At 38.5% G+C, this 15811-nt stretch overlaps 1 protein-coding gene across 3 annotated transcripts in view; it reads left to right on the top strand.

The window, feature by feature from the left end:
- Positions 1–15811, top strand: part of LOC141434732 (oxysterol-binding protein-related protein 9) — a 106985-nt gene that overhangs the window by 75165 nt on the left and 16009 nt on the right. For all 3 annotated transcript variants that reach the window (XM_074097173.1, XM_074097175.1, XM_074097174.1), the window contains one exon: positions 9789–9886. In XM_074097173.1, coding sequence (XP_073953274.1) covers positions 9789–9886 — 98 coding nt within the window. The remainder of the gene's footprint in view (positions 1–9788; positions 9887–15811) is intronic.

Genomic DNA, 15811 nt, shown 5'->3' with positions numbered 1-15811 from the left:
ATAGGAAAAATTCGTGTCTAAATTCCTGTCCAGCGGTGGTGTAGGGGTTAAAGCACGCAGCACGGATTGCTGAGGACCTGGGTTCGATTCCCAGCGCTGGTCTCTTTTTCTGGTTTTTCTGTGCATCCATGTCTCAGTTTGTATTTTCGATATGGTTTCACGGGATACCCGTAAAAGTAACAAATTTGGAGTTGAAATAAAAAATAAAAAAAAGACTCCAAATAACCAATCATAATTTGATTGCTTAGTAGCGACATCTCTTGTCTGGGTGAGCGTTGGTTCCGATAGAATGTGACGTCTCTCGTTGAGAGCGAAAAACATAGATGTCGCTAGTGCTGCTGCATAAGTAGCGTAGTAGAAATAAGCAACCTGAGATATGTATGCGTAGGAAAAATCGTGTCTAAATTCCTGTCCAGCGGTGGTGTAGGGGGGTTAAAGGCACGCAGCACGATTGCTGAGGACCTGGGTTCGATTCCCAGCGCTGATCTCTTTTTCTGGTTTTTCTGTGCATCCATGTCTCAGTTTGTATTTTCGATATAATCATGTATGTTAGGAAGAACATATGTGATTTTCCCACTAACGTCGATAAGCCAAAGGCTACTAGAAACACAGGGAAGCTTAAAGTTCCATCTTACAGACTGGCTAAAACCAAAAAGTCTTTTCTGGGAAATTGCATACGTTTTTATAATAAAATTCCAAAAAATATTATAAATGAAACGGATACAAAATTCAGATCTATTGTCAAGAAGACATTAATATCAAAGGCGTATTATAAAGTTAATGATTATATCATGGACAGGGATATTTGGAAATAATTCCGATCCGCATTAGCGATCCCTTCAAATAGCGAACCTACTGTGTTAAAAATAAAGTTGTGTTAAATACTTGTGATGTATACATATCATTTAATAATATTGTAATCTGTTTTAAAAAAAATATATATATACCTCGTTGAGTTTCTTGCCGGATTCTTCTCAGCAGAGGTTTTTTCCGAACCGGTGGTAGATTTTCTTGACATTCATAAGTGCTTGTTATAGCCTAAATTGAATAAAGAATTTTGACTTTGACTTTGACTTTGACTATAAAAAATGTTAATTGATTAAATCTTACAGGTTTTGAATCGTTGTTCGAAACTGCTGGGCACAGGCCTCCCAGAATGAGAGGGCTCAGGCCGTAGTTCCCACGCGGGCCCAGTGCGGATTGGGAACTTCACACACACCATTGAATTGCTTCGCATGTTTGTGCAGGAATACTTGCTGCATGCCGGACACACACTTGATCAATTTTATTATCTACTATCCTGGGAAATCTACTTAGCTGTCTTAGAGTATCACACAATTCCTATATTTCAGCATTGCATGGGCTCCAAAAATAATCCCTAATAGGGCAGGCGTTGTACATATCGAATAACGTAGAGAAATACCCCAAAATAAGTATGCCAGAAATATGAGTTGCCGCTTGATTTCTCTCATCCCTCAGATTACGTGGGCTCATCTCCAGAGCCCATGCATACATGTATAAATATTGTAACTACAGCGACCTTTTAGCTCGCTGGATAACTTATAAACTCTACTACTTACTGACTTATTCAATTTATGACAGTATTCCAGTCGCTTCCTACTTATGTGTACATATAAGAAACGGAACACTCAGAATGCTTCCTTTATTATTTTTTACTTAACCTTACCTTGATAAATTTGTATGTGACACTCTGTAGAAGCCTATTGTAGTCAGCATTTGCCGCACTTATCAAAAAAACTTGATAAAGGCAGCAGAGGCTCCCGAAAGTCACGTACGAACTTGTATATATTTAATTTCTAACCTAACCCTGTATCGAAGTTTCAAATCACTTTTGTCATAAGTTAAAATTAAGGAGTCAAAACTTCAATGTGCGTATCGTCTATGTTTAGCCCTGTACTGATAAAGTTTGTAGTTGTTTGAAAAACTTCACCTAGTTTTGACGGCATTCCAACTTATGGGATATTTTGAATTATGATTAATAGGTAACTGGTCCGCGTTAAGTTTCGACATGGCGTCAGAGCGATTCCACGTATCTAACATGTCTAATCAAATATCATAAGTATGTAATTTGGTGTCCAGCTTAGTGGCTTTGTCGCTCAACTCAATGTGTCGCTCTCTCAGCTAGGTTATAGCAGAAGATATACTAAGCGAGAAAACGACACACGTGGTACCTTCTCTCTCCGTTTTTATCCTTAACATCCCTTACTATTGAATCCATCTGATGTCAAACTAGTCAAATGGTCCTTCTTGTTCAAATTTTATTGACTTGTTCTAGACAACATAGAATTTTTATGTCATAGCTTCGATTTCTTTATACTGTATGTTATTACTTATTACTTTCGATCGAACAACATGAAATACTTAGTATTTCGAAACAATAAATATAAATTAAAAGACGGGCGGTACAAATGCAAAACTTTCCCATGGTCTTGGGCGATCGATAGGGCCTTGTGCCCTGGCATTGACCGTTGGACAACCGATGGGTTCCCATGGAAGTCTTTGTTGTGCTGCCTTTGAAAGTTGGCAATTGTTTAGCTATGTTCTCAATTGAATTAATGATGTCACTGCTCTCTTATGAACAGGACAGAGATACAGTCCACAGAATTGTCTATTTATTATAGACTTACTTTTTTTCAGACATGTGTCAGATGTTTTACTTTTTTTTACACGAAACTATGACGTAACGTGTTTCTACAGACACCGGCAATAATATCTGTTAGGAAGAAACGCTCAAAAATAGCTAACACAACTTTATTTCTGTAACTGTGAGAGCTTAAATATGAGATGTTTTTGGATTCTTTACTTTATCTAAGAAGTTTTTGAATTGGGTGTCCCTACTGATTTATAAAATAAAACTAGCTTTTGCCCGCGGCTTCGCCCGCGTGGAATTCGGTTATCGCGCGCTGTTCCCTCGGGAACTGTGCATTTTTGCGGGATAAAAAGTAGCCTATGTCACTCTCTGGCCCATAAACTATCTCTATGCTAAAAATCACGGCGTTTCGTCTCTCCGTTTCAACGTGAAAGACGGACAAACATACGCACAAACACACACACTTTCGCATTTATTATATTAGTAAGTATGGATATGTACCTACCTTCTTTTTATTCTCATTGCTCTTTATCTGTCATGTCATAAAACCAACTAAAATGTATCTTGTGTAAAAATAAAAATACATAATATTTATGTTTAGCGTGTCTCTTTATGCTTCAGATTAATGATTTCGACGACACTTTACAAATAACTGCCGGCCATGTTATCAAAAACTTTCCAGCGCTGGATTTTGAATTAATTATAGGCTTACCTACCATAAGTTTTATAGAATACTTTTAACTTAAACTCTCTAACATCTACATATAACTGATTATTGATTCTAACTTTACACATTGAATATTTAATTAGCCGTCGAAAGATAATATTTCAATGCTGATGTAATTATTTCATTTTTATTACAATTAGCAAATAATATCATCTTTATGGGCATTCGTGTAAAAAATATATCAATTCCTTCCTTTTGATTTTATGTTTTTTATTCCTTTTATATGAAAGAGCCGTGGTGGCCTAGTGGTTTGACCTATCGCCTCTCAAACAGAGGGTCGTGGGTTCAAACCCCGGCTCGCACCTCTGAGTTTTTCGAAATTCATGTGCGGAATTACATTTGAAATTCACCACGAGCTTTGCGGTGAAGGCAAACATCGTGAGGAAACCTACACAAACCTGCGAAGCGATTCAGTGGTGCGTGTGAAGTTTCCAATCCGCACTGGGCCCGCGTGGGAACTATGGCCCAAGCCCTCTTGTTCTGAGAGGAGGCCTGTGCCCAGCAGTGGGACGTATATAGGCTGGGATGATGATGATGATGAAATTCTTGCGCGATAGAGTGAAATAAATACATACTTTTTTGTGACCGATTTCTCCATGTGATTTTTCTCTATAACGAAATAAAGAAAGCTATTTTTGAGTGCTCAACTATTTAGGGCTTGGCAACCATTTCTCTTGTATTTTTAGCTTTTAACAGAATTTAGACTCTACGTATCATCAATTTTGTTCTGAAGTAGTGATCTAACAATTTTTACAATTCTTGCCATATCATATTTTAAACTCAACGACTACTCAATCAGATGTTAGACTCAGTGTCTAACAACTGGTAGCATAGTGAAGGGTTGTGTTGCCCTGAAGATGAGCTCTGATTGAGTTCGAAACGCGTCAGTGTAATGTAGTATGTTCAATGTTCTTACAGTGTGGAGGTGGAGGAGCTGGATAAACTGAACACACATTTTGTTGCATTGACCTAGCTATCATAAGATCGCGGGTGAGCAAAGTAATTGTTTTAGTTCATTGAACACGATTAACAAAATTAATTAACGAGAAACTAAACTATTTTTTTTTTCTGCTTTAGAAACTGGTCGTACAAAATGAAAAAATGAAAAATATTTATTTCACCATAAATCAGTGCACATAATCAATAGGTGGGGACTTCCTGTTAAGTAGAAAATACTTAGGTACTGTATTGGGACGCCCCGCTCCTCCATAGCAACAAATTGCCATATTTATACAGAAAAAGGTGTGTGTCAGTGTGTGTGTGTGTGTGTGTGTGTGTGTGTGTGTGTGTGTGTGTGTGTGTGTGTGTGTGTGTGTGTGTGTGTGTGTGTGTGTGTGTGTGTGTGTGTGTGTGTGTGTGTGTGTGTGTGCGTGCGTGAGTGTGTGTGTATTTAATGTTTAAGCACTTGGCCGACTATAGTGCCGATGACAGACGTATGACGTCAAGCTAAATACAGTGTTTTTATCCAGACCTCTTTAGTTTACTAATATAATCAATAATCAATGTCAGATAGAACGCAGTCAATTTTCATGGATGGTTTTGGGATTTGGAATTGCCAGAAGTTTTACGCAAGGAACTATTAAATTCATTGCCATCAAAAAAATGATTTACGTGAATTTATTCAGTCTCAGTAAAGTATTTTATTCACACTGTATTTTAAATTTACATCCCCACTAAATTAAAGAGTGATTAGCATCATTGCAATGTTGTAATTTTGTTTTAAAAACATCCTATAGGTGACTTCACGTCATAATGACGTCACCCGCACCAAAATTACGCTCCCTGTACATCACCATAGATACATATTATTCATATTATTTTTTATCGTAAGGTCGCGGGTGAGTAAGGAAATTATTTTAGTTCATTGATATGGACCTCCGCAAAGTAACGCCTGATTCAATAAATTACATATTTAGTTCTCGAACCCCTATAAGTTTTTCCGCAAGCAGCCATCGGTCACTGCCAGCGGCCGATGCTGTGGCGCTCTATTGATTTTCCGATCACCTTTTGCCGATAACCACCCCTTTGATAATCCCAAACCTGAACCGATAAACTTTTGTTTGATCTTTTGCAATAAAGGAATATCTTGCAGAAGCTTTCCTACTCCTACAGTGATAGGTTCTTTGATCTTGTAAGATTTTACTATTTCTTCAGACCTTCCAGTGTCCATTGTAATACATCAATAACTCTTTATTGAACACCATAACAAGGCAAGTACACATAAGATGTGATATTATGCAATCCACAGAAGAATAAAAACGAGTGGAAGTGCTATGTAGGTGCAGCGTGCGTGCCACAAGTAAGCGGAGGTACGTTTACTCGACGCCGGTCGTGTTCAACATTGCGTAGAGGTATCACGTTTAGTAGTGTCGCGACATTCCTTGTTTTAAAGTAATTATGCCGTATTGCTCAATTCTGGAATGTAAAAATGATAGCAGGAAAAAAACTTACTAATGGAGGATTAACTACGTCAGGGTTTCTCAGAGTGGGGTACGCGAACCCCTACGGGTTCGCTATTCGACGGGAGGGGGTTCGCGACAAGGTTTTCGTGATGGTGGCTGCAAGACTGGCAATATGATTAAGATTGGTTTTTGGAGTCTTTTTGTATTTTTTATTTCAACTCCAATTTTGACACTTATTTGTTTGTTATTTCTTTTTTGAGGTAGGGGTTCGCTGTCGTCTAGAAACTTTAACAGGGGTACGTGGAGCCATAAGTTTGAGAAACCCTGAACTACGTCATCGAGTAAGCGTACCGCCCCGCTTACTTGTGGTACGCACGCTGCACCTACATATCACTTCCACTTGTTTTTATTCTTCCGTGATGCAATCTATCTTAGAGAGCGAAAACAACCTCATAATGTACAAAACTGCCACCTGCGGACACTGCGGAGCAGTAAAATACGATACTAACTAATGGGGGGTGGGTAGGTATTCTGCGCCGCTTTTTACATCCCAAACGAACCTAGTGGAAAGAACGTCGAGACAAAAACGAAAGCCTTTATAAACGCCAAGCCTAACATTACCCTGCCATCCTAAAGGCAGTTAGGCCTTCGAGTTAGGCAAAGTAAGCTGCTATAAAAGGCTACTGCTTGGCACCAAGCGCGGGGTTGTTTTGTCAACGAGGGGAGGTTTAAGCTTTTATCTTAACAAGCGGCATTCAAAGTTCTTGAATAGAATGTAGAATAGGTATTTTCTAAACCCTTTATTCACACTAATGATTATTTACATAGTTAAGCTTGTTAACTTTGTTTGCCACAGATTAAAACACACATTAAGCTATGCCTGGTTAGTAACATATTTTGTTTAATTTTGTTTGGCTAGGATATGTGTTAATTTATTTTAATACTCTTTTTGTAACTACTCTTGAAAATAGGTAAAGTATAAAAGCGATAAGCGACGTGTGCGGTTAGCTTGATATAAAATATAGGTAATATAAAAATTCTTAAATATTTGTAGCGTAGTCAAAGTTGAATCAATGTCCTACCTATCACACGATATTTTATCTCACTCACTTCACTTCAACTTCGATGACTTCTGCACAACTGCGCCTTTTTTTTGCTGTCTGTAAGTATCTGAAGGTTGTCGTTTGTAGAAGGAAGGAAAAGAAATGTTTGGAAAATGTCACGCTAAAATAAAAAATGAGATTTAAGTATGTCCATACATAAAATGAGTGATTGAGACAAAAGATACTTGCAGGGTGGATTTAGTCTCATTTTCGTTATTAGTAATTATATACCTCTCCAAAACCAGGGCAAGCGATTAGTCTGTAATAAATAACTACCTATCATTAAATTGACATCTGTTTAAGTCCAAAAGTCTGTAGGTAATCAAAAAGAAAATTATTTATGTGTTACAACAAATGGACTACCTTGAATATCGCTTTCAAAGTTTTAGGTTTCATTAACGAGCGTCTGAAAAATTCAAAGCAATATATTTCAGGAGTGAGCTTAATGAGGGCTATCGTTTTTTGTCTCACTAGATGGCGCACTGTAGCGTGAGGTTTTTAAGTATGGCTTTCAAAGTCTGTTATTACGGGCGTGAAAACAAAGTTTAGATTAAAATCATATTTAATACACCTTAAAACCGTGCCATAAAACTATCGAGCATGCCACAGTGTTGCATAGTCCCCGTTTTGTTCGGAAAAAAGGGAGGACAAAGGTTTCCGAAAGACAAAACTGTCTCAAAACACAGACATTCATTGCCCCGGAACGCATATTTGCTATAATTCATTTCATATATTGCAAATCTATTCCTATTTTACTGTGATGTATGTCAATAAATGAGTTTGAGTTTGAAAATATTCACAAATGTATTCTAATTATAAATAAACCCGCGTAGCTCACCCAAAAACTATGAGATTTGACATTTCGGAGACCTCACGCTACACTAGCGCCTCTAGTGGCGAATTCATACGCGATAGCCCTCATTAGAGCCTTGGCGCTAATCGTTGGAGCAAACGGAAGTCCAGGGTTACTACGTAATTCGAAAATCGAAGTTCGTATCGTACTGCCCCTCTTACTCTCGTGTTAAATAACATTATCGTCAGCGGGACGGCAAGATATACGAAGCTCGAATTTTGCACTTCGTACTCTAGAGCCAGAAGAGCTGAGTTATCTAATCTCGTTTGTACGTCCGTTTTCAATTCCCCCGGTGACTACTTGTCCTATTTATTGCCATACAAAAACACATCCTCACCTACGGTGACCTACGTACCGTCAGCCAAATAAGCGGTCTATCAATTTTTAAACAAGTTCAGTCTCTTATCAAATGAATTGAATATGTTGCTAAAGTCGAACTTTCAAGTTATAGTAGCTTTCGGATAAGATGGGTACGGTGACACATGTCATTAAGTAATTCAAGGGTTGTGGCAATGTAAATTCGAATCGATTTATAGCGATTCTCGATTAAATATGCTAAGGGTATGTAATCGATTTTATTAGGGATAGTTTATATTTTTAACTAGTTGTTGCTTGCGGCTTCGCCCGCGTATCAAGTGTTTTTGCTTGTCTATCGGGATCTCACAAACCACGTGGTCTTCCTTCTTTGGCACTATATCAAAACGGTAAAAAAATAACAAAAACCATAATAACAAAATTGGATAAACAATGTAACAGTTCAAAACATCACACAATACGAATCACTCGAAACAAATACAAATTAAGGACCTTCGCTCTCGTACTAATTGATAGATGATGCGAAGCAAACGATTTGACAAGATTGTGGAATCGATTCGGTCGATCGATAAGCAAGTCAAGCTCTATTGTAATTGAGTTCCGTTTTACGCGATGAAAGTTGACGAGATTAAAATTTATCTCATTAGTTTTATTAAAAAATATTATATTTTTAAGTGTTTTGTGTTTATTACACGACTTTATGCACTTGACATTAAGACCGTGTATACATATTTTTGCATCTTTGGCCGTGTCGATATCTTTACCCTTGACTGTACGTAAATTAAATAAGTTTAGTAACTGAAGCACACTTCAGATAAGGTTTGAGATAGTGCTGAAGCTGAATATATATAGTACTTTCTATATACGATTTTCCGGCCATTTCAGCGCTCTGGCGAATGTTAAGCGAAATGCCAGCCCTACTAAAGGTTTTTATGCGTCTGTTAAACGTGGGATCAAATGTTTGTCGGCTCCTTTTTTCGGGACACTGATTGACAAAGGACTTCAATTGGAAATACATTTTATAGAAAACGTTTGAACAAATGTTTCCGATGTCCTTTTACTTTTTTTAGACAGTTTCATTGAAGTTATCGATTAGATTATGATTGGTTTCTTCTTTTTATATTTTTTATTTCACTTTTACGGGTATCCCGTGAAACGATATCGAAAATACAAACTGAGACATGGATGCACAGAAAAACCAGAAAAAGAGACCAGCACTGGGAATCGAACCCAGGCCCCCAGCAATCCGTGCTGCGTGCTATAATAAAATTCGTGTCTAGATTCCTGTCCAGCAGTGGTGTAGGGGTTATAGCACGCAGCACGGATTGCTGAGGACCTGGGTTCCCAGTGCTGGTCTCTTTTTCTGGTTTTTCTCTGCATCCATGTCTCAATTTGTATTTTCGTTACCGATATTAGAGTTGGAATGTTAGAAGATACTCGAGATATTTCAAAGCGGAATAATACGTGATCGCTTCGATACAACCATCACTGATGTATTAAACTGTTTAATACATCATTGATTATCATATTCGGTTTAATACATCAGTGATTTAATACATCAGTTTAATACATCAGTGATTCATCAGTGGTTTAATACATCAGTTTAATACATCAGTGATTATCATATTCGGTTTTTTCATGAGATAATGTTTCATGGTTTTTCTGGTATCCTGCCTATCTCGGTTTTTTTTTCCAAATGTTTCATTTGTCAACTGTTTTATTTTCTCAACCTTTTGTTGGTAGTTATAGATCCTGATTGTGTTCTTTTTTGTTACAGCGCAAGTCGCAATTGTCCGGCAGAGGGCGCGCCCGAGGTGGACTCGGCGCCGCCCGTCGATCTGCCGCGGACGAGGGATGGAGAAATTGACTATGACGGTGAGTCCCGTAACATAACCATTTTAATAATATATTGCATCGGGCGTTACTTTGCGGATCAATGAACTGAAACAGTTAAGTACTTTGTTCACCAGACCAGACCACAGATGTCAAACTCTAACATATGGTAGCGTGGTGAAAGGTTGTGTTGCTCTGAAGATATGCTCTGGTTGCGTTTGAAACTCGTCAGTATAGTGTGGTGGTGGTGATAGATGGGTTTGTGTGATTTGTGTGTGAAATGGACACACATTTCTTGCATAAACGTAGCTATCATAAGGTCGCAAATAAGCAAAGTAATTGTTTTAGTTATTAACCATGTTGATGTCCCTCGGGACTCATCGCTTTTCTTCGTTCTCCTGAAGAATTACTAGAGAAAGAAAAAGAAAACCGATCTTCGAGTCCCGAACGAAATTACCAAACTACTTATACCTACTGAGCTGCAAAAAATCTGGCCCTTAAATGTATGCTGTAATATTTAGATAATTTTGTATGTAGAGTGGGCCAAATGCGCAAAGGCGCTGAGTATGGTTTAAGTGTATATGATACTTACTTATGTATTAGGTATGTATAATAGTACATACGAAAAAGTGAACAAAGTTATCTTCAAGCCTTTTCTGCACGATTCTGAATTGTCTTTGAGAAAGGTTGCGGTTTTGCGGTTAACCAAAGGCTCAGATAGGTACAGTCACTTGCACCTGCATTAATATCTGTCACAGCGGAGCGTGCAAAAATATGCGAAGTGTTCTACCGGCCCTGGAAAGAAGAGTTGTATCAGATATTCATGCACGCTTTGCTGTGTTAGATATTGGTGCTGGCGACTGTACACTACAACCAGAATGTTAATGTTGCTCGGGACTCCTCGGTTTTCTTCGTTTTACTGAAGATTACAATGAGAAAGAAAAAGAAAACCGATCTTTTGTTTCGAGTTTATGGAACCAGCTTACTGGGACCGCATTCCCGAAGCTGTACAACTTAAGCCGCGTTTTCACTACGGGACGCGATGTTGCCCGACGGTCGCTTGCGACATTCACGGGTTGCGGGACTTGTCGCTAGTCGATGCTCTGCGAGCGTCGACACGCGGTATGTCGAGGGAGAAAGTCGCAGAGACTTCTACGTGAATGTTGGGCGATTTGTCTCCGCGACATGTCTCCTAGTGAAAACGATGCTTTAAATAACGAGCCTTTCTCAAAGGGCCGGCAACGCATACCCCTCGTGTTGCTGGTGCTATGGGCTGCGGTGATTGCTTCCCATTAGATGCTTGTTTTACCCTCTTACATAAAAAACTGTTCTGAACGACATTAGCAAGCTAGTTTAAGTGTAGGTATACATTAATCAGATCGATCTGTCTACGTAAACCTAGCTAGAGAAACCAAAAGAGGATTATACTTAGTTGAATTTACAAGTAGCTTTGGAAGACAATGATTCAAACAATGGGTCAATAAACTCGTGACGCGAATTACACCTATCAGGACGTGCTTGCAGTATAAAGGTTCCAAGAAGTAGATAGACCAGAGTCTTCTGTTATAATTTTGACAAAAAAAACAGCTAAGTGTGTGTCGGTCCACGCGCAGTGTAGGGTTCTGTAGCTTCTGTATCGAGATGCGCCTACTACTACTTGAGCCTACTTAGCTGTGATAGTTTTTCTTTTAAATTCGTTCTAGGTACAGTCGAGTTCATAAACTTGTGAGCAAAAATTTGATCAAACATATCTGAACATGCCGTAAACAGTAGAGTCGTTTTCAGATACTATATTTGATCAAATTTTTGCTCACACGTTTATGAACTCGACTGTACGTTCTATTTTTACTACTTTTAAAAATGCACAATGACAAATTACAGTTACAGCACTAACAGACTCTAAGCTAAGCCTTGGACTGACAGACTTACATGACGAAACTATAAGTGTTCCTCGTAGGATATACGGAACCCTAAAAACTGACTACGGAGACGTTCCTAAGGGTTGATAATATATTTTATCCTTAAAATGTAATTAAAACAAAACCAGAAGTTTTAGTAGGTACCCTTACACGGGTACAAAAAATAATTCTTTAAATCGGTTCATTGTCGACAGAGTTCAGAGGCAACAATCAAAAAATATAATCGACTGTTGAAGACGTTTAAAAAAGTTGTTTGGTTAAAATAATCGTAATTCATTGCTCAAATGTGTCACTGGCCAGTTACTCCTATTCGTAGTAAGCCAAATAGCCAGCCGTATCCTATTTGTTAGCTTAGCGTGTTGGCTATCAAACGTACGGCGTAGTTAGGGCACGGCCGCGGGCTAGCGCAGTTTTATGAATGCCTACGCCAACAGTACCGACATGTTATGGTCGCAAAGATCGATTTAAGGGCGTGTAAAGTGTTTTGACCTTTGCAAGCCGTCCTACAATATGAGGTAGGAAACTTTCAAGTGGCTATGTACGGTCTAAGGATCATTGAAGATGGATTAAAGTGAATCTTCGAGCAATAGACATCGGTTACACTCATCGACATCTATGTATAGATTGCATGTTTCTTACATCAAAACAGCGCACAAAATTAGTTCACAGCGCGGTTTTGTGAACCTCGTCGGGTGGCAGGCAAGGGTCACTAGCTGCAAAAAAAGATTGGTGGAATATTAACCTTACGATGCTATGCATAAGTTTGATTATCCCTCTTGACTTTGAGTGGTAGTTGGTGACTTTTGCTTGTCGCCCGACGGTTTCTCTAAGTTTGTTGACGTCCGTGACAGGGGTTGTGTCAAAGTAATATTGATGATTGATGCGCTGCGCGTTTTGTTCCAAACAGCCAGTCTAATGCCGTAAGCTATATAGATATCAATGGCTACACTCTTCAAGCTGACTCAGATAACTGGTGGGGGAGAAAACTCCTCGAGTGGCGACCACGAACCGGAAGATGAAGCGTTGACAGGCCTCCCACTAGATGGACTGACGGCATCGTGAGAGTTGCGTGCATCCGGTGGATGTAAGTGGCGAGCTCTAAGGGGCAAGTCTTTGGTCAGTAGTGGACGTCTTCCGGCTGATGATGATTATGACACACCCTATGAAAATTAAACGATTTCAATAATATTCGTCAATGAGTTGTGTGTGATTTACAGAAAATGTGAATGATGGAATGAACCGACTTGAAACGAAATGTATCTACTTGAAGAGCTCGCTATTCAAGTACTTGTTCACTAAGAACGCCATAAGGTTAATTATTAACGTGCTTCCTAAACGCCTCTATAGGTAAACCGCCGTAAGCACCTGCAACAACCTTCTCTCAGTAAGCCATTATGGTGTTCAACAAGGAAGCCACTGGGACGTTCATTGTGAAAGGGTTTTACTTTACCTCGGGCTTATAGCGGTTTACTTATAGCTCCCCTCCCTCCCTGCCGGGTAGCGCAATATAACGCAAGCCAGCGTGTGGCGCAAATCATGGCATAAAGACATTAACACGATTACAACAACCTCTTGTCCGCTGCCATATTTATATCTGACATTTAGCTTATCTTTACGCGTCACTTTTTTTCGCTATTACTCAAGAGGGCGTTGCGTGCGACGTATTAAAGTGTTTTTGCATTTATTTTTACAAAACTTATGCTAACAAAGTCATGCAAACGCGAAACATTTATCTTGTCTAAATTGGCCATGTTGGTTTTTAACCGACTTCAAAAAAAGGAAGTTATCAATCAATTCGACTCGCATATATTTAATAATAATAAGTATTGTCAAAATTGCACAGTTTTTGTTTATATTGGTCCAGGTTCTAAACTTACATAATATCACGGGACAATTCACGCCAATTGACCTAGTCCCAAAGTAAGCTTAGCAAAGCTTGTGTTATGGGTACTAAGCAACGGATAAATATAATTATATAGATGGATACATACTTAAATACATATTAAACACCCAAGACCCGAGAACAAACATTCGTATTTTTCATACAAATATCTGCCCCGACGCGGGAATCGAACCCGGGACCTCAAGCTTCGTAGTCAAGCTCTCTAACCACTAGGCCAGGGTTTCTTAAAGTGGGGTCCGTAGCATGTGTGTCAGGGGTCCCACAGTAGGTCAGTCCATAGATGAGAGTATGTACAAAGGGTCAGTCTGTAAACCTATTTACTAGGAAATTCTAGATTTTTTTTTGACAGGGAGCCGTGGAATTGCTTAAATTGTGAAAGTGGTCCGTGACTGCAAAAAGTTAAAGAAACCCTGCACTAGGCCATCTGGTCGTCAAAATGTGAGCTAAATTTCAAAAATATTAATGTGTTTAATGATTACCTTAGTAATGCAAAAAAAATGTAGCTAGGCAAGTTTCGTCAATCCAGTTTCTGAGATGTACTCGTAATATGATATGGCATTAGATTATAAAACACTATGCTCGTTACTCTCGCTAAAGCGCATCTCTACCTGCGAACATCACTACTACAAGGGCTTGTGTCTATCGTGGAAATCTCCATTATAAGCATGACACGAAGATTTCAGAGGGCCGTCCGACATCAATCTTTAAACCCCTCAGGCGTCTACAACTCAATTTATGTTTTATCTCTCATCTAAGTGCGCCTCACTTGTACTGTTCCTGTTAGAAAAGGACGCTGCTGCTAGTTTCAATTTACCCTATAATAATTCACCCGGCCTCGAAAGTTTGCAGTACAATAGGGGAAATGGATCACGGATGTCAAATATATTATGTCGACCAAAAAATTGCTTTACTACTACAAGGTTCAATGTCGTTTGCACGTCACAGTTCAAGGTCTGTGCTCTCGCTCGCACGTTATGACAGCAAAATTTGACATAAAACCGTGTACAATTTTTTTCTTAATACTTGAAAGTGCCCCTTTCTGGGCAAAAGCCTCCCCTTCTTTTCACCACACGTCACTTCCAAGGTTGCCCTGAAATAAATCCTAAAATATTTACAGTTTTAGAGTTGGCGAAATTAAAAGTTGCGAAATGAAACTGATTAATGTTTTATGTATGTGTCATATATTTATTGTATACAGTTAGGTATTTGAGGTTTACATATGCATTTATATTTATTCAAATGTATTTGCTCTATTTGTCGATCCTTGCTTTTTATGATTGCTCTTCTCTACAACTCAAAGGTTGACTGGCAGAGATCCCTGCAGGGATAAGGCCGCCATTGTACTTATTACCACTTTTCATTTTTTATGTAACCTTTTTGTACAGTAAAGAGTATAAACAAACCAACAAACAATATTTATTTATTTCAAGAATCATAGAAAAATGCTCCAACGATTTTGACGCAATTTGCTATGTGGGGACGTTATCGATCTAGCTTGGCCTTATTGATGAGAAAACGCGTGTTTTCGACTTCGAAGCTCGATCGACCAGATACTTAATCATTATTTAGTGGGCAGGTATTGTTTACTCGACAGTGAATGCAAATTGTCAGTCCCCGTGTCCCTAATGTTAAACGTCATTGGTGATACCGCCTGAATTGACAACATTTCATTTTATAAACACTTCAAAATGAATATATGATTCAAAAGCATATTGCCTCCTGAACACTATACTATATTTATAAAAAAATTATATAGCTTAATAAAATAGTTAAAAAACAAATAAAAACATGGTCTAATTTTACCCATTCTACGAAATAGTTAACGGATAGCCTTTGCCTTATGTTACAGAAAAAAAACTCTGCTGTCACAAATTTGAATTTGACATTGACGTAAATTGTTTACTATCGATGTTAACGACTGTAACATAACGAAGTAAAATAAAATGAAAAGATTCTTTATTATAGGGATTTATTGCCTACTATGGAGAAACCCGCATGGATTGACGAGGTGTATATTCCTCCTAAGTACACCAAGTATTGATTCGTGCCAAGTTGTAACAATGACTCTTTGAAGAAACCGGACAAACATTTCTTCCATGTACCGTATAAAAATAAAGCGGAGTGGTGTCGAGCAGTAGGGAAAGA

This window comes from Choristoneura fumiferana, chromosome 14, assembly GCF_025370935.1.
Source record: "Choristoneura fumiferana chromosome 14, NRCan_CFum_1, whole genome shotgun sequence".
Taxonomy (NCBI): Eukaryota; Metazoa; Arthropoda; class Insecta; order Lepidoptera; family Tortricidae; genus Choristoneura; species Choristoneura fumiferana.
The sequence above is the reverse complement of the archived record's forward strand: the minus strand, read 5'-3'. Positions and strand labels throughout refer to the sequence as shown.